The sequence below is a fragment of the Lycorma delicatula genome, chromosome 1 (assembly GCF_047948215.1).
Source record: "Lycorma delicatula isolate Av1 chromosome 1, ASM4794821v1, whole genome shotgun sequence".
In the NCBI taxonomy this organism is placed as follows: domain Eukaryota; kingdom Metazoa; phylum Arthropoda; class Insecta; order Hemiptera; family Fulgoridae; genus Lycorma; species Lycorma delicatula.
Window position 1 is genome coordinate 225122284 of NC_134455.1, and position 18619 is coordinate 225140902.

Here is an 18619-nt window from a genome sequence, read left to right on the forward strand (position 1 = left end):
GATGCAACAAAATCTATAGTTTTCTGTTATTTATGTTTAATTTAAATTCAATATAAAAAATAAATTATCATCATGATCATCTGGGATTTTGCTTGGCAGATAGTCACTGTTATCTCCCTTACGCCGTAGCGTAAGGGAGATAACAGTGGTGGGAGATAACAGGAAAGGTGAAAGGAATCTGCGGTAGCAGATTCCTTTTACCTTTGAGGTCAGTTAGGCAGGAGTTCCCCCATATGGAGGTAAAAGATATCCTGTCCATAAGGAAGAGCAGGAACGACGAAGTGCAAATCCGCGTGAAAAGCAACGCTGTCCAGACGCTACGTGAGATAATAAAGAAAATGGTTATGGGAACTGATATGACCTTCAGAAGAAAGGCCGATAAGAAGTATTTCGATCACGTGAAGAACTTAGATGCCGAGACTGCGTTCTGAGATCTGCAAAAGGGCGTCTTGCGTCCCCTTGGGGACAAAACTTCGGTGTCGGTTACGACCCTCAAGCTTATGGCAATACCCATAAGGCGACTGTGGTACTGTCTGGATGCTGCTCATAAGTTCCACGCTTTGGGCAGGATCAAAAATCGGATGGGTCAACTACGTGTTGCCAGGAATTCAAGGAACACTTGGAAGAATCCAAGTGTTTTAAATGATGGCATACGGGCCATCTTGCCTCTAACGGCAAATCACTTTGATTAAATGTTGGAGGAATTAGACAGTTGGCAAAAACCGTCTTGATAGGAGGCGATTTCAATGCTAAAAATTCCCCGCTCTAGGGCGGAATGGTGAGTGACCGCTGCGGCTGCGCTTTCTATGAGGGGATGGCTGGGGCAGGAGTTACCTGCCTTAATCAAGGTAATGTCCTTACTTTCAACAAAGGTGAGTTCGCCTCCTACATTAACGCAATATTCTTGAGACCCAGAGGTAAAGTGTTAACCACGAGTGGAAAGTTCTGGAGGACGAGACGCTGTCAGATCATGACGCGACTCTGTATGCTATCAGTTCTTTCGAGAGGGAACAGCAGAAGACCCTTCGTTCTGTAGTCAGTCAGGAGGTTTTGACTTCATTCCAAGCCAAATTCCTGGCGCTTCTCGGCGATAGTGACCTCACGGACTCTGACAGACTCTTGGGCATCCTAGCTGATACCTTCAAGGAAACTCAGTGAAGCAGTCTGGCAGGCCACCATAGGAAACATGCCTGTTGATGGACTGCCGATCTTGCAAGGCGATCTTGCATGGACGCCAGGCGGAGACTACAGAGGGCCAATGTGAGGGATGATATCAAACTCTGTACCTACTGGCGGGACAAGCTCAAAAAATCTAGGGAGGATCTGAAATACGAAATATCCAGGAGCAAACGGCAGAAATGGAGGGCTATACTGTGATTCACTCGACGATTGTAACTGGCTACAAAATTGTTATCAAAAAATCTGGTAGACGTCTACCCGTACTTGACAGGCTCTATTAAGTTGAAGAGGTTCTCTTTCCTAGATGCGGTGAGATGTACCACAAGGAAGTAGCTGACGTTGACATCCCACTTGTCACCGCAGAAAAGCTCGTGGAGACGAGTTGTAATATTAAGCGCGGTGCCCTAGGAGGCGGTCGAACCAATTGTAAAACTAACTTCGTGGTGCATGGTTGATTTGGTGCCTAAAACTATGCTATTACTCGGAAATGTTTCCCAGACTCCTGGAAGTCCGGCTTGTGCTCCTCAGAGAGGAGGAGAGGCAAGGCAGCGAACCAGCATCCTGTAGGCCGATCTACTTGCTCAACGAACTGAGTAAGCTTTTTAAGTGGGTGCTAGTTAACAGGCTCAACCAACAGCTGGAGGTAACTGGTGGTCTTAGTGACTCCAACTTGACTTCCGTAAGGGCAGGTCAACTATAGATGCCATATCTATGTCATGAACGCCCGGGAGGCCAGATCAGTCTCTAGGCATACGCGTTTGATTCCGGCAGTAATCTTGTTTCATGTAAAATACGAGTTCACCAAAGTACTGTGGGGCACGATATTACGAAATTCGGGAGATATTCCACTGAAGAGTCGTGGGGTCAGTCCATACCTAAGAGGATAATTCTGTGTTACCTCACCGAAAGTCGACGTTGGATATTTCCGCCGAGTATAAGGATGAGTTGGATGAGTTGTGATGTTCCACAGAGTTCAGTGTAGGGGACAACACTGTGAAATATCACTATGACGAAGCTCTGTTCGTCGCGCTTCTCGTTGGGGCAGCCCTTATTGGGACGCCGAAGTCGGATTGGACGGTGAAAAACACTGGAAACGAGGCGATAATCATTACTGTTTCGCTCCTGCAGGTTATCCGGTGTTAGCATTCACCGCGAAAACTCAAGTGGTCTTAGTCTCGGGTAGGCTTAAGCTGACCCCGGTTTAATTATAATTGGTACTGCGGTAGTGTGCTCTATCCCTGACATGAAATATCTAGGTTTGTGGATAGGTAAGAAAGCCTCGTTCCGGAGGCACATAGAAGACGTGTAAGCCAAAGCCGAAAATCGGCTGCCGCGATCGGTCGGATAATGGCCAACATCGGGGGGTCCTTGCACATCGAAACGGAGGGTCTTGTCTCAGGTGTTGCTCTCAAAAGTACTGTATGGACCCCTAGTCTGGTCCGCCGCGCTGCAGAGGGGAAGAACCCGTGCAACTCTTAGCAGGGTGCACAGGGCTGTCTCCCTTCGTGTATAGTACAGGTACAGTACCTAGCCGGCAGCGATTCCGCCGATGTAGTGACCGGATGCGTCCCTGAATTTATTCGTTCGGAAGAGGGAGGCGATGTATTGTGAGGTGGCAGGAGAGATGGGTTCAGTTGACAAAAGGCAAATAGACCTACAGACTGATCCTGGACCTTTAGAGATGGCTGTGCCTAAAACTCGGGGAACTAGGGTAGAAGTTGTTTCAAGCGTACTTGTGGGCGCGTTCACTAACTCCACCCTCCGTGGATTGTCGTTACTGTGATGAGGAAGACACCCCGACTTTATTTAGTAACAAAAATAAATCCTTCCTCCTTTTAAGAAATAAGTATTGTTTTATTTGAGTTAAAACTTTAAGGTATAAAAACCCAGAATTAAAGAGGAGTAAAAACTCTTGTTTAAGTTTTATGTATGGGTAGAGTATTGAAAACTGCATTTTAAGAATATGTTCATTAGGAGAAAAATAATTTAATTCAGACTTAAAAAGTGTCTGTTTCCTATTAGGTATGACAAAAAATACAATTTTAATTTAAAAATTGAAGTTCCTAAATTCTGCTTGCCTTTACAATTATGTAAAGTAGTGAAAAGTTGAAAAATATCATGTTTTCCAAATGTTTTATAAGGAAATAGAAGAAGATGAAAATCCAAAATAAAGAATCAAATTAATACTTTTTACTTAGCATATGGGTACAATTTCTTTTAGAGATTCTAACTTATTTAAATAAATGATGCCTCACAAATTAACTCGATAATTATTTCAACTTATTTATACTATTAAATTTGTTTATTTTACCAAATTCCTGTTGTCTTTTGTCATACAAGTATTTATTAAGTAATTAGAGAGTTTTTCAATTCTTTGGTCCAACAATTAAACGATAATGTGAAGAGATATAATGAAAATTTTGAAATGGGATGATTGCAACAGGAATGCTACTTGCACACGCCACCAGTAATTACAATTTTACGGGTTTTCTTAGAGAGATCATAATTATCCTTCGAGCTATGAAATTTACAACTGTGATGTAAAATTCTCTAAAGCATTCTCTCGATAATCGTAGTGAAAGTGAAGTAAGTTTACTGCCCATTAATCCCCATCCTGGAAGATTGAAATTTTCAGTGCTAGATTTCTTTTAAGTAACTACATAAATTTGCAAATTACATTGCGTAATATTTTCATATCCGACATACCTTCTTTTCTGTTTAATTCTTCCAAGTAAAATCCAATTGTTGAATGAATTTATTCATGAAATAGAATAATGATTAGTTAAAATTTTTTGTAAATAATGGCATTTTCATTTAATCAGTGTCATTGCAGTAGAGATCAGGTATTTTGTAATTTATAAAATTTTGAGAAGAAATAATAGATCTTTCGCAATTTTCTAGATAGAGAACAATTATACTTTAAAGCTTGCAAGCAATAAATCAGCGCTCTTGTCGGATATTAATTCAGCGAGATAAAAATAAATTTTTTGTTGATTTACATAATTGAGTTATTAAACAAAGATCTTTGTTTACGGCAATAAGCCACCCTTTACATAAAAAAGGTGATAAAACCAACCCTAACAACTATAGGGGAATTTCCTTACTAGATCGCACTTACAAAATTCTATCAAGAATAATTTACAACAGAATCAAAGACCAACTGGAACAAGAACTAGGGGAATACCAAGGGGGATTTAGACCACGGCGAGGCTGCGAACAAATTCTAAATATTAAATTAATTATAGGGTATCATAACCTAAGGAATAAACAACTGGTAGTGAGTTTTATTGATTTAAAGAAAGCATATGATTGTGTACATCGAGAATCCCTGCTAAAAATCCTGAGAAATTTAGGGCTTCACCCAAAACTAGTCAAAATCATCGGACTAACACTAACGGATACCAAATCCAAGGTTAAATTCAGGGGAGAAATATCTGATCCATTCGACATCAAAACAGGACTGAGACAAGGAGATGGTCTGTCACCGCTTTCATTCAACTGTGCCCTTGAATTTATAATACGAGATTGGAAAAAATTAAATAAAGATAACGTTCAAATAGGAAAATATATCTCAGTAAATTGCCTAGGCTTTGCGGACGATTTAGCCCTACTAGCTCAAAATATAGAAGAGGCCAGATACCAACTGTCAACACTGGAAGAGATTGCAGGAAAAATTGGTCTAAAAATTTCATACGAAAAAACTAATTTCATGTTGAGAGACCCACTATGCATAAGTAAAGTAAAAATAAACAATAATGACATAGAACTAGTAGAAAACTTTAAATATTTAGGGCAAAACATCACACACAACGTCCAAGAAAATCCAAACTGGAATAAAAGAATAAATAAACTCATCGAAGCCACAATAAAAACACAAAACATCTATAACAAAAAATGCATGTCCATAAACACAAAAATAAGACATTATAACTCGTTATTCAACCAGAAGTACTTTACAGATGCGAAACCATATTTGGACCGTACCAGACAAGGTTTACCGACTAACTGGAAAAGATTGAAAGACAGATTCTACGACGATGCATCGGGAAAAACATCAACAAATCGGGAACAACAAAAGCAGACCGAACTGGTTATGCGAAGTACAGAAAGACATGGAGGAATTAGACATAACCCGTGAAAACCTAAAAACGAAAACCGGAAACTATGAGAAATTAAAAAATAAAGAAACAAGATTCCTATCAAAACCCAAGAAAACAATAAGCCGGGTGTACTCTGAACAAGAAAGGGCAAGAAGATCTGAAATCCTTAGAAATTACTGGCAAAAAAGAAAACTGAAAAACAAAAAATCAGCAAGAAAAGAAAGAACATGGCAAAAAAATGAACTAAAGTGATCTATTATGGTCTTAAAAGTAAAAAAAAAGATCTTTCTTCTGATTTAATCTGTATAAACTCTTACTTATTTTAATTTTAATGTTTTTATACTTAGTTTAACGAAAAAGTAGTTGTTTCAACAGATTATTTATAATTCTAAAAAACAAAATTCTTTTATTTTTAATTCTATTTACTATGCTGATTCGTATAACTCCAGCAGCCGAATAATATTTTTTCTTTGCGCTAAACACCAATGATCAGTTGTCATCTTATTGTCATAATTTTTTGTGTTTTATATTTAAAGATAAGTTTAGTTTCATTATTAAATTAAAAGAAAATAAACAGATCGCTCACTCTTTTCCGTTTTCAAACATTTCTATATTTTCACTCTTTGACACCAGTTATTCTGCCAGTCTTCATTAATCTCATTCTTTGTTTTTTCGTGAACTAATCACATTAGCTCACATCGTGAACTAATTGCATTAGCTTCTGTGTTTTATCATAATATTAATATTTTTCATCATTACGATGAGCTTATAATTATTGAAGTGTTGCCGTGTCTCAGTAGTTAATTCTTGGAATAATTTGTTATATAAATTTTCATGTTACGATGAATTTGTCCAATTTTAATAAAACTTTTTCAGAATGAAAATATAAAGTTGAAAGTTTTCTCCAAGTAAATTTTACTGTAAGGCTATATGAATTTATTAGTTAACTTGTCTTCTCTATCTAGAAACTACTGTCGTTTGTATTGTGATTAAATTTAATGCATGGAAAAGTTAAGAGTAGAACGATAAAAGCCATCTATCGTTTTTATAAAATTGCTGTCGCTTCAAAGAAATTTTCTCCAAACGTAATATTACTGATCCGTAACACGTAGCTACAATTAATCTGACAAGAAATCTACCCGATCTTTGTTAACGCATATGTACATAGTTTCGTAAACTCAGTTATATTCTACAAGCGAGTTACATAAAGAATGTAAATTTACTTACTGTAACTTTATCAGAAACTTCATTTTATTATTAAAATAAATATTTCTTCTCGTATATTTGAAACTAATAATAATCACATCTTTCATTACTTTTGAATTATTCATTATTTCTTGTCTATTTTATTTTGTTATTGCGTAATGTATTTTTATTATCTTTATATGATTCCAAATTACCAATTAATTCATAAAATTAAATAAAATGAAAACTACTCGTCCTTGAAATCTAATAAAGAAATAAAATTAGATCACAAAGACTCTGCTTTAGTCTTAGATTCATTTAGAGAATTTTAAACTTTAAAATAGAGTCATTTTAGATTCTTATTTAGAAAGGGAATAAGAAAGTTAATTTTTTAGACGCTAGCTGTTGTGATAGAAAATACAAAACATCAGTTGCTAGTAGATAATAAAATATCCAGGTTATATAATTTAAATATAATTACATACTTTTGATATAATACGTTTTCACAACTAATCAAATGAGTAGTCTTGTTTCTTCACCTTATTGAATAATTGAAATAATAAAATTGAAGCTTATTTCTCAGATTTTTCGAATGAAAGCAGACTCTCTTGAAGAGTATTTACTTTGTTATTTTACTTTTTGTTTTTTTTTCTGGACCAGTATGTAATTTGATCAGCTTTTTCGTTAGACTTCATAGCTTATTTGTTTAAAATTTAATCGATTACATTAGTCTTCACTAAAATTTAAGTATTGTTTTTGGGAATTTATTAGGATTCATTTGGTTGTTTCTTTGGCAAGATTATCCTAGAGACTAAAGAGAATCTCTATTTTAGCTCTCATTTTGCTCATCGTCCGTTCCCTAATAAATAAATTTATAATTTTATTTCTATTTCGGTGTTTCATTATATAAAATTTTGTAAGCCTGTAACAAATTATTTATGGAATATTCAGTGTGAGTCTTATTTTAACATTTTCGTTTCTCTGTGCATTAATATGCACCAGTGGTGATAAATATTAATTTTTGTTTCACGCAAGGTTAACTGAATACGAATTATAAATTTCTTTGTTTTGTAGATTTTTTAAATATTAGTTTTAACGGGAATATATTTGCAGAAAATATATTATTGTTGCAAAATTTTTTATTATTATTATTATTTAATATTAGTATATTAAATAATAACAATAATGTATTAAAAATCCCTGATTTCTTCATCGCGTTCAATGTGAAAATAAATATATGATAGAATAGTTTTATTTTGCCTTTTTGATTAAAAGGTGCTATTTTTGATATAGCCCTTTGAATTTTGAATTATGTTGTAGCAATTTTTTACATCTAACCGTATTTCTCTTAACATTATTTCACGTGATTATATTTTAAATTAGTTGAACTTTAATCGCATCTACTTTTCATCTTATAATTTACGGTATTATATTTATAATTACGTATCTTATAAAAAACGTAACGATCAGAATAAGTGATTTATTTATTCATTTTTAGAAGTTTTTGATCGGTACCGTTTATAAAATATGAATTTATTGTTGTTTTATTGGTTTACCAGGTTCATTTGGGAACGTTCATCATTCATTCTTGGATCCAGCCAAGCAAGAATCGAATGGACTGTACCTAAAGATACACCGCCTGGAGAGTATCGAATTAGACACCTTGGACACCACAAATACTTTTATGGACAAATTGAACCGTACGAAGGAGTATCAAATATTTTTAAGGTAATATATTTTTTTTATTGTGCGAACAGTTAGAGAGGTTTCACCCGAATAAAATCAAAATACAAGATATTTCTTAATTAGTTACCCAAAAGTAACCTTTAATAAAGAAAAAAGTAAATAACTTACAGAAAAAATTGATAAAACACTGATTACAGTATATTTTCAAGCTTCATTTACAAATGTTCAGTGTAGTTATATTTTGTAATTCGGTAGATGTCCCATCTGCAATCAATTTCCTGCCAGATCCTAATTAGCATGTTATGATTTATGAAGGCAACTGCTTCTGTTATCCGGTGTCGCAGTTCGTCGACATTTCCTGGAAGCAGAGGAACAAACAGTCTGTCTTTAACGTAACACTATACAGAGAAGTTCACTGAAGTTAAATTAGGTAATCGTGGTGGCCAGGAAATTGTTCCACATGTCCAATCAAATCCCGGAACTTTGTTATTGATATATGCGACAACTGCGCAAAGCTAATGTAGTGGCGCACCATCTTACTGGAAAATAGATTTAATGCCCAAATCCTATTTTAGTTGCGGTATTAGATAATGTTCAAGCGTGTCCAGGTACGGTATGCTAGTTATAGTTGACTCGAAAAAAGAAAAGGATCATACATTTTATGACAGTTTACAGCACAAGGAATATTTACCTTAGGCGAGTCTCGTACATTTTCGATTGTGTGACGTGGATTCCGCTTACCCCATATCCAAACATTATGTTTATTCACTTTACCACTGACATGGAAGGTTACTTCATCACTGAACATAAATTTATTAAGATAATTATCTTTAACCTCAATTTTAACGTATTTAAAGAAAACTCAGTTCGTTTTTTCTGTCATCTTACTCAAAGCTTGTATCAATTGTAATTTGTAGGGTTTAAATGATAATTGATTACGCAATACTTTCAATACTGTAAACCTAAGAATATTCAATTCTGAGCTGGTTCGTCCCGTTGATTTACCGGACTACGAATGAATTTCTGCCACACTTGTTCGATTGTCGCTTCAGAAATTTAAGGTCCACCCTGAGCTGGCGTCCTTTGTGACACAAAACATATTTCAATGAAACGATTGTACAGTTCAATAACAAACTGTATTTGTAGTGGTACTTTCGATATGTAGTCATGAAGTATAGTAGTCTATTTGGATTCATGAGACCATGAAAAACACTGAACACGCTCTGGACCGGTATACAACTCCATGATAACTGATGGAAGTACTCATTCGCGCGTGCCACCAACTAAGAACTTCGGGATCTAACACTGTTAGGCGGAAATTAAATTTGAAGATATACTGTATTCAGTGATGAGTTAATATGATCCTGTAAGTTATAAACCTTTTTCATTTAGGTTACTTTTGAATAACCGATTAAGAATAGAAAAACCCCTATACTGCGTCCTAAAGTTTACATTTGTTTATTTTTCTAGTAATGTCAAAAGTAAAAATGTATAATGATGTAAAAGATAAAACAAATTTTAGCACCAAGATATAATGAATAGGCAAGCAGGATGTACAGTTTATAAGTACTTATCTACGGAGCAGACATGAACATTAAAAGACTACATCACAAAGCAATGTTTATCTTATTTGTTTCCAGTTCAACCGTCTTCGCACAATTTCTTTATTGTGACGATTTTACACTAACTAGATACACCTTCATACTACATACAGTATTTTGTATGTCGTAGTTGATTGTCGATAACGGTCTACCGCTCACTATGCTGAAAGTCCTGCATACAATTTTTTATAAAGTACGGATGCTCGGAATATTTCGCAAGCTCCGTATAGATCCGCTGAGAAAAAATTTGTTTGTCCGCAACAACGACTGTTTATTGCCTTTTCCTGAGATTTCTATGCGGATGGAAACCCATTAGTAATTGGCATGTGTCTTCTTTGAAAGAGATAGTGTTGGATGTCAATAATTACAGACATTTTTTATTTTATAACCTAGATCTACGTATAATAATGCTTGAAGTATAGTAACTGAATCGCAATATATTGGGAAGTATGTACAACGATTTTAGTTTGATTTAATGTGTTTTCAGAGCTGCATTTGATGTTCAAGCTGTTGATCGTTCATTTATCAGTTAAACAATACTTCTCCGTTCTCAGCAAAAGCTCTTATCATGGTAACCCACCACAATTTTCTTACTTCCTTATCGGAGAAATATGTAACCAGAAAAATCACTGATCGAACTCATGCGGCACAGAAAATATTTTATAAGTATAGATAAATCTATTAAGGTGAGGATACACTTATCGACCGGTATGTTTAAATAAAATAATACAGATTTCACCCTACCAAATTTGCAACTTCACGGTTAGTCAGCGAATGTACAGACTTGAAACATATTCCGGTGGAAGTAAATTAAATAATATATTCTTAAAATATTCCATTTAAATAGAAAATACTTAACGTTGAAAACTATCTCGCATTACGATATTTGGTGTAATAATGAATATAGCGAGAGTATTAACAAATAAGGGTTCTGTAACTTGAAACGCGTGAACAAAAGCCCGTTATTAAATTTATTACCTTTCGATTAACATAGGAATTACACTAGAAATTTAACGCTTTCTGATGCCTGTTTCAAAGATAATCAGGAAAAAACAATAAATCAATTTTTTTTTAAATTATAAAAAAATTAATTTAATTGAATTGTGAATTAATTTGAATATGGTTAAAAAAATCTAGTAACGGTTAGAAATTCATTAGAATTTCATTTCTTTTACTCGACTGTTATATAAGTAGCAGCAATTTAAAATAACATAAAACGTTAGCTTGTTATTTAATACGTTTTGCATGTTAGCTAACACGAATTGTTGCTTTCCTCTCCAATATTCCTTCTTTTCTTTAACAAGAAGTAGATAATACATTTTCCTTTCTACTATGTACGTTTAAATATTATCGAGTTGGATTTTAGTTGAATGTTTAAAAATGTTCTATACTTTTATTTATAACATTTTGTATATCTTTTAAAAGTATTTTTTGAGAACTTCTATGTCCCGATTTTGGTGTATTGCATCCGTTTTTATACATTCGATTTCTATTCCACTATGTAATAAGTTATTAAAATATTTAGTCTGAAACAATATTGTACTATGTACGTACATATTGTTATAATATGTTATGTATGTACTTTACTCATATATATATATATATATATATATATATATATATATATAATACGAGAGAAGAAATAAGATAAATCTTTACTCTCATAGCAATTTCTGTATTGATAAAAAAAAGCAAAATATTTGCACTGTTAGATATTTTTTTTGTTGCTAAATCTTCTAAATTATTTTTAATTACCGTAAAGAAAATTTAGTATTCTTCACAAAACCGTCTAATTAATATTTTGTGTTAACTTCTTTTTTGTTTCATTATTTGTACCTATAAAAAATTAATTGAAAGAGAGTAGGGTTTTTCGGTTCGTTTTATAATAATTCATCAAATTAAAGTGTTGCATAACAAGTATTTTACGGCCAATTTTAATGATGAATAAATATTTTTGAATTTTATTTATAGCACCACTTGGTCTCACAATATGAAAATTAAATAGCCTTAAGAATAATTTTGAAATATTCACCTACCTTTTTTAAAATTATCTTTCCAATAGTATTTGTAAAAAGTAATAAATCTTCAATTATATTCAACTGAAATACGTAAACAAAATTATTTAACGTCGTTCATTATCTCACGATCATAAATAGAAATTAAAAACATGATAAATTCTATTCTTAAATTTGACCGGAATGTCTTTGATTTACTACTTTTTCATTTTACTCCTTAGTGCCATTCATTAGTTTTTGATTTATAATTATATTACATTAATACAGTTGAGTAATTTGTGGTATGTTGCTGCTCTATGTATTAATCATTCAGCCAATGAATCATACTTATCTGGTTATCAGGATAAAAATATTTCTATCAACAAAATAATTTAGAATTGTTAAAAACAATATGTGCCCAAAAAATGAAAAAAATATTTTTGACTGAAAGAAACTTTATCAGTAAAAAGAAAAATCTGCTTTTATCATTACTAGAAGAAAATATTACACTGTAAAGTGTAATATTTTCTGTAAAGTGTAATAGTAATAAAAAATACCAAAAGCTTTAGTTTGTAATTCAGATTTTTAGCATATGAAGTATAATATATTTAAATAGAAGCAGAATTTTCCTAACAAAAAAGAAAAAAAATGTTATTTTTACAGGTTGTTGCAATAGATGACATGGAAAAGGTTTAAACATCATAAAAGATGTAGAATCTGCGACAGATCTAAAGGAAGACTTGTGATGCTTACTTATATCTTTTTACCGTATTTTGAAAAGTTACTTTAAACTTTATTATTTTGTTTATACACGGTTTTATCGTTATAATTAAAAGTTTATGTAATGTTTTTGTACTTTGTTATTATTATTTATAATTTTACTTTTTTCGTAATAAATTATTTGAAAAATATTACGTTTTTTCTATTAACTTTCCGTGTTTCCTGAGAAGAAGACTATACTGCATGTAAATATTTAAGTAATACAGATTGTACGTTAATTTAGCTACTAGATTGTATGGGTAAGGAATGTGTACAGTGCCATTCTAGTATTTATGAAATTACTAATAAGATTATATAATAAGTGCTTTTCGTTTCTTTTTACATTTGTTTAATAGATAGTTCTGTTGTATTTTATTAAGGATAAAAATAGTAGTTTATTTAACTAACTTGGAAAGGCAAAATTTATGCAAACAGTTAGTTGTAGCAGATCTATAAATCGCTGCACTAGCATGTACAATGAAAAGTAAATGGATGAATATAACCGGATATTGTTAAAGAATCACAAGAGATTGGAGGAAGAGAGTAGACCAGTGATAGGAAGAAACTCTCGGATAACAGTAGACATGTTACAGATAGATAGTCATAAAATAGATCATCTACCTATCTAATTGAGAAATTTATTACTATCTATCTAGTAAAGGAAATAACAGAAAAAGAGATGGATAATGTATCAAGTTTTAGGAATACATAATTCGACGATAACAATCGTTAAGGAAAACTGGTTGAAAGAGAAAAGTTTTGATTAAGAGAAGACAAATATTAAAATAATTAAAGAATATACAGAAAGTAATAGACATGTTGAATTAAGAGATTAGGCGAGATCAGGAGAGGTGGAAAAGTGGATCAAACAAGTAGAATGACTGATGAAAATTAAAACACAATTGGAAGTGTTGAGTTGTGTAATAGATTATATCTTCATAAAAATAAGAAAAAGTTTATTCTGTTTCTGTTACCCTCCTTATTACTCGTGTATAAATTTTTATAAAGCAGTATTTTATTGCTTGAATTCGAATAAAAATGTTTTTCTCATGTAAGTGAATTCAATAATTCATCTTATTCTGTCCACTAGAAATTCATATTTATAAAATAGGAAGGAAAATAACGGTTACAAATTCTTGCTAGAGGTATTTATTTATTTCATTTTGCAAATTAACAATTATTCTATTTAATGCTCTAGGTAACCTTTATGAAAGCTTTAAAAATATAAAGGGCAAACGTAGTGCTAAAGTGGGGATCTCGCGCCACTAGCCAATGAGATTGCAGCATTCTTCACATGACCTCACCCCCTCCACTACTAGGCTCCGCCCCTTTCACTAATCCCACACCCGGCAACAATCCCACTGCCCCACTACAACCCACCACCTCCCACCGACTTCCCCAACCACGCCTCCGCCATACGTCCCACCAAGCACCCTAAGCACACCCTCACCGGCCCGCATAATTTTTCTTCTACCACCACACTCTAACCTAATTTAACTTGTCCATAATCTTGAAATTTCCCTTTTTTCCCTGTGGAAAAGTCTCTTTTCACTCGTCCTATTGGACCGGGAGATGGGAAATTCACAGGGTAGCCAATGTAATAATTTTTCTCGCTGTAAATACTAATTATTTATTTAAAAAAGTTTGGTAGCATATCAGTTGTTGTCATCTGCTATGATGTGTTACGTCACAGATGAGCGGTAGAATTAAGTAAATAATATTTAAAGCGATAAAAGTAACTGGCTAGGTTTCGAACCGGTTGACTACGGAACGAGGCGGACTGACGCCTTAAACGAATCGACTACAGTGGCTGTCTGAGATATTGAGTGAAAATTGTTCTACATACGTCACGCGCGGTAGTACTTAACGACATCTTGTAACGTCATAAACCGCTTCCCATTTAATTGACTATTAAACAAGTAGTTTACAGCAGTCTACCATTTACGTAAAAAAAAATTCATCTGTCTCTATAGAACAATTAATCAGTTTTCTAAAATAAAATAAATAATTAAATATACTAATAAAATTAAATAAATTAAACAGATAATAGAATATATTTAAATTTAAAAAATAAAGTAAGGTAAATATACTAATCCTCTTTTCTTTTTCCTGTTTAACCTCCGGTAATTACCTTTCAGGTAATACTTCAGATGATGAATGAGGATGATATGTATGAGTGTAAATGAAGGGTAGTCTTGTACAGTTTCAGTTCCACTAGTTCGGGGTTGGGATTTATTTGTCTCAATGATGGTGAGTTACCAACCCTAGTCCGGGTAAATGAAGTGTCCTTTATAGACGTGTCATTTGTTTCACCGGGACTTGCGAGAACGGGTAGGTGTTGGTCGGTTTTGAAGGAAGAAGAGACTTAGCGACTACAAGGCGGTATATTTTGAAGTTGGTGCCTCGTGGTCGCTGGGTGAGGTGAAGTCTGCTACGAGAGCTATAAGTAAGCGGGGACTGGTGAAAGTAATGGATCTTATAAATGAAAGAATTGGACATATGGAAGCGATTACTTCGGAGTTCCTTACGAAGGTAGCGGCAAAGGCCTGTGAGGATACTTTGCAGACGAAGAGGCCCTATAGAAAAGGTGTCTATTGGTGGTCTCCCGAGGTACCTGTGGCCAGGCTGAAGTGCATACGAGCTCGTAGGAGATTACAGCGTGCTAACCGAAGGGGAAGGGTTGAGGACATTGAGGAGAGTACTTAAGTTAATGAGAAGGTTCTGTGTAACACCAACATTCATTCATTAATTATACCGTAGACAAATCAACTAATTTGTAATTATTTTAGCATCTAATGATGTATTTTATATACTGTTAAAAATATCAAATACGAGGGTTATTTTTTTTCAAGGTCTGATCGGTCACGAAATTAAAACCACAGTGAAAATTAAAAAAATTTATTTGTAACAAGTACTTACATAGTTAGGCTATTTCTCTACATAGTCGCGACTCCGATTTAGACATTTGTCGTAGCGTGGTACCAACTTTCCAATACCCTCGTCATAGAACGGAGCAACCTGTGTTTTCAGCCATGTTTCTACGCTGGTTTGCAGCTCGATGTCTGTGCCAAAATGTTGTCCTCTTAGCCAGAGTTTCATGTGAGCAAAGAGATGAAATCGGATGGAGCCAAGTCCGGGCTGTATGGTAGGTGATCAAACAGTTCCCAACGAAAACTCTGTAGGAGCTTCTTTGTTACAGCTGCAGTGTGCGGCAGAGCATTGTCATGGAGAAAGACAATGCCTGATGACAACATTCCTCTCTGCTTATTCTGAATTGTCCTTCGTAGACGTTGAAGAGTCACGCAGTATGAGGCTGCAGTGATGGTCGTGCCACGTTCCATGAATTCCACCAAGAGAACTGCATTCCGGTCCCAGAACACAGTAGCCACACACTTTCTGTTGGAGAAGGTTCGCTTGAACTTCTTTGGTTTACTGGGAGAACGAGAGTGCATCCACTGTTTGAATTGTTCTTTTGTTTCTTTAGTTTTGAAATAGACTCATTTCTCGTCCCCTGTGACATTTTGTTCAAAAAATCTTCTCCTTCATTGTGGTAGCGCTGGAGAAACGTTAGGGAGGCGTCCATTCTCATTATTTTGTGATGGTCGGACAGCATCTTGGGAACCCATCTCGCACACAGTTTGCAGTACTGAAGTCTTTCACTCACAGTGGTGAAGAGAGCTGACCTTGAAATTTCAGGAAACAAATCACTCAATACAGAAATTTTGAACCGTCGATTTTCTCGAATTGCCTTATCCACTCGCTAACGAGATCATCGGTTGACGACCGCCTGCATCCCTCCCTGCTTCCTTCCCAGACCGCCTGCATCATGAACATCTGTACGTCCTGCTTTAAAGTCCCTGCACCATTGTTGCACTTTGTTGTCACTCATTGAAGTTTCACCCTACACATTAGTTATTCGTCGATGAATTTCAGCTACATTACACCCCTCAGCCTGAAGAAATCCAATTACCGCACGCACTTCACACTTGGCGAGAGATGCTATTGTTGTAGACATGCTTACGTGCTAGCTGCGTGTTCAGAACTAAACGAAGTGACGCGGCGTGATTGATGGCCATACTAGAGACGCTGCGCAAAGGTTCATCCGATTTTTGCGCGGGTTTTTATTTCGCGACAGATCGGATCTTGAAAAAAAATAACCCTGGTAATAATCTTTGAAAGATCACCATCAGTACTGTTTAAAAGTGCATCAAGATATTAAATATAAAGATTAGTGTAATAATTATTTACATATAAAAATTAATATAGATATTCTGTACAGTAGCTACTGAAATTTTGGGAAAATTTAGTACTTTTTAATCGAAGCCGAATTCTCAGACAAAAATTGCCATCATCTCGAAAACGGTTGGTCCTAGAACTCTAAAAAAATTTTTCGACCCCCTTGGCTAGTCACTGACCCTACCTGATTTCACGAAATGTAATCGTTTGGTGACATCAAGTTGTTCATGAAAGGCCTATTTTGGTAGTTAATTTTTTTTAGTATAGAGTCCACTTATTATATCTCCGCAATCGTTAATCCGATTTTCAAAATTCAAACGGATCCTTAAATTGTCCAAGCTGCAGAATAATACCATTAAACTAGCCACACTTCGCGCGGGTCATAAAAATATAAATCTATATAACTCGGGAAAAGTATGTCCGATTTAAAAACTTCAACGGTTGCTTAAACTGTACAAGCTACAAAATAATGTTGTTAAACTATACGCACTTGACATGGATCGTAAAATGGAAGATGTTAGTTTAGCGTGTTTCAATATATCAAATATATTATACTATTTGTACAGCGATTCCAGCCGCACTGGTTGTGGTAATACACTAAGCAATTACCGGATAATTACTATGGATAATTTACACTTCCTTTATTTACTTTTAAATTTACATTGAGTTAAGTAATCATTACATTAAATCCAAAAATTCTATACTTTAGTTAAATACACATTTTTAAATAATATTAAACATACTGTCTAGCTATAACTGTTATAAAATTAGTAATGTTGTTTAGTTCTTATTTTAAAGGAAAATGAGGTCATAAGTTATTAATTGCTTAATAATACTTAAGATCACAGTCGTTCATTATTAAAAAACAAGAAATAAGAAAATGACAGGATATGTTTACATTTATCAAGAGTATGAAAAAAACACATGAATCTGAAAATACTGCCCGTAAAAAGAGTTTATTTTTTTCTTATAATAACATGAGAATGTAATGTAAGGTACATAAATGTTACAGTAATATAAATATAAATATCATGAATATTATTCAATAATACAAGATAAACCAAGTACATTGTTATATAATACAGTTATATACATTTATTTTATATATATATATTTTATCAATATATAATAGTGGTGATCATAAGAATGTGTAATAATAGTAATACAATGACAATATCAGAATAATCATAATGCTCAGAATATTAATTACTTTGTTATATATATATATATATATATTCTTGCACACTTGTACCTATAATCTATAACGATTAGGATTTCTTTAATTATGTTGTTCGTGACGCAGGAGAAGATGTGTCCAATGGTCCGACTAACCATGTTTCCATTGGTTTTAAAGTGTAAATAATGACGACCTATTGAATATTTAGTGACTTATGCATCATACATACAATGTCTGTATGTTGTGTGTGTGTGTGTTGTTTGAGTATGTGTTTGCATGTAGTATTTATGTGTATTTAAATGTAATATAATAATTAGTCTGTAGAGTAGAGTGTTAGAAGAGCATATGAGTAAGGTATAAATATATCTGAATATTACATTAATAAGAACATTTTTTACCATAATATAAATCACAATTTAAGGCACGTTAATAAAATTCAATAAATAAATTACAATAAGTATAATATTAATTATTTTAACATTATTCTCAATTAGTAACATGTGATGTATTTTTTTTAAATTTTAAATAAATAATATTCAATTAATTATCAGACACGGACAGCAAACACCTTATGTACAGCTCTTCGGAGTTGGCCATCAGCAGTCTTTAAATCAACGACTAATTGGTAAGAACCTGGGTAAATCTTAATGATAATTCCGAATTTCCATTGCACTGGTCAACATTTTTCCTTACAGACTCTCC

The 18619-nt window shown here is 33.7% G+C and overlaps 1 protein-coding gene across 2 annotated transcripts in view; it reads left to right on the plus strand.

Moving 5' to 3' along the window:
* Positions 1–18619, plus strand: part of CDase (neutral ceramidase) — a 307463-nt gene that overhangs the window by 257162 nt on the left and 31682 nt on the right. The window contains exons 14-15 of one of the 2 annotated variants that reach the window (XM_075373672.1): positions 8024–8192; positions 12409–12656. In XM_075373672.1, coding sequence (XP_075229787.1) covers positions 8024–8192; positions 12409–12441 — 202 coding nt within the window. In that variant the 3' untranslated portion in view covers positions 12442–12656. Of the gene's footprint in view, positions 1–8023; positions 8193–12408; positions 12657–18619 lie in introns of those variants that run through there. The other variant, XM_075373680.1, reaches the window with a different exon arrangement.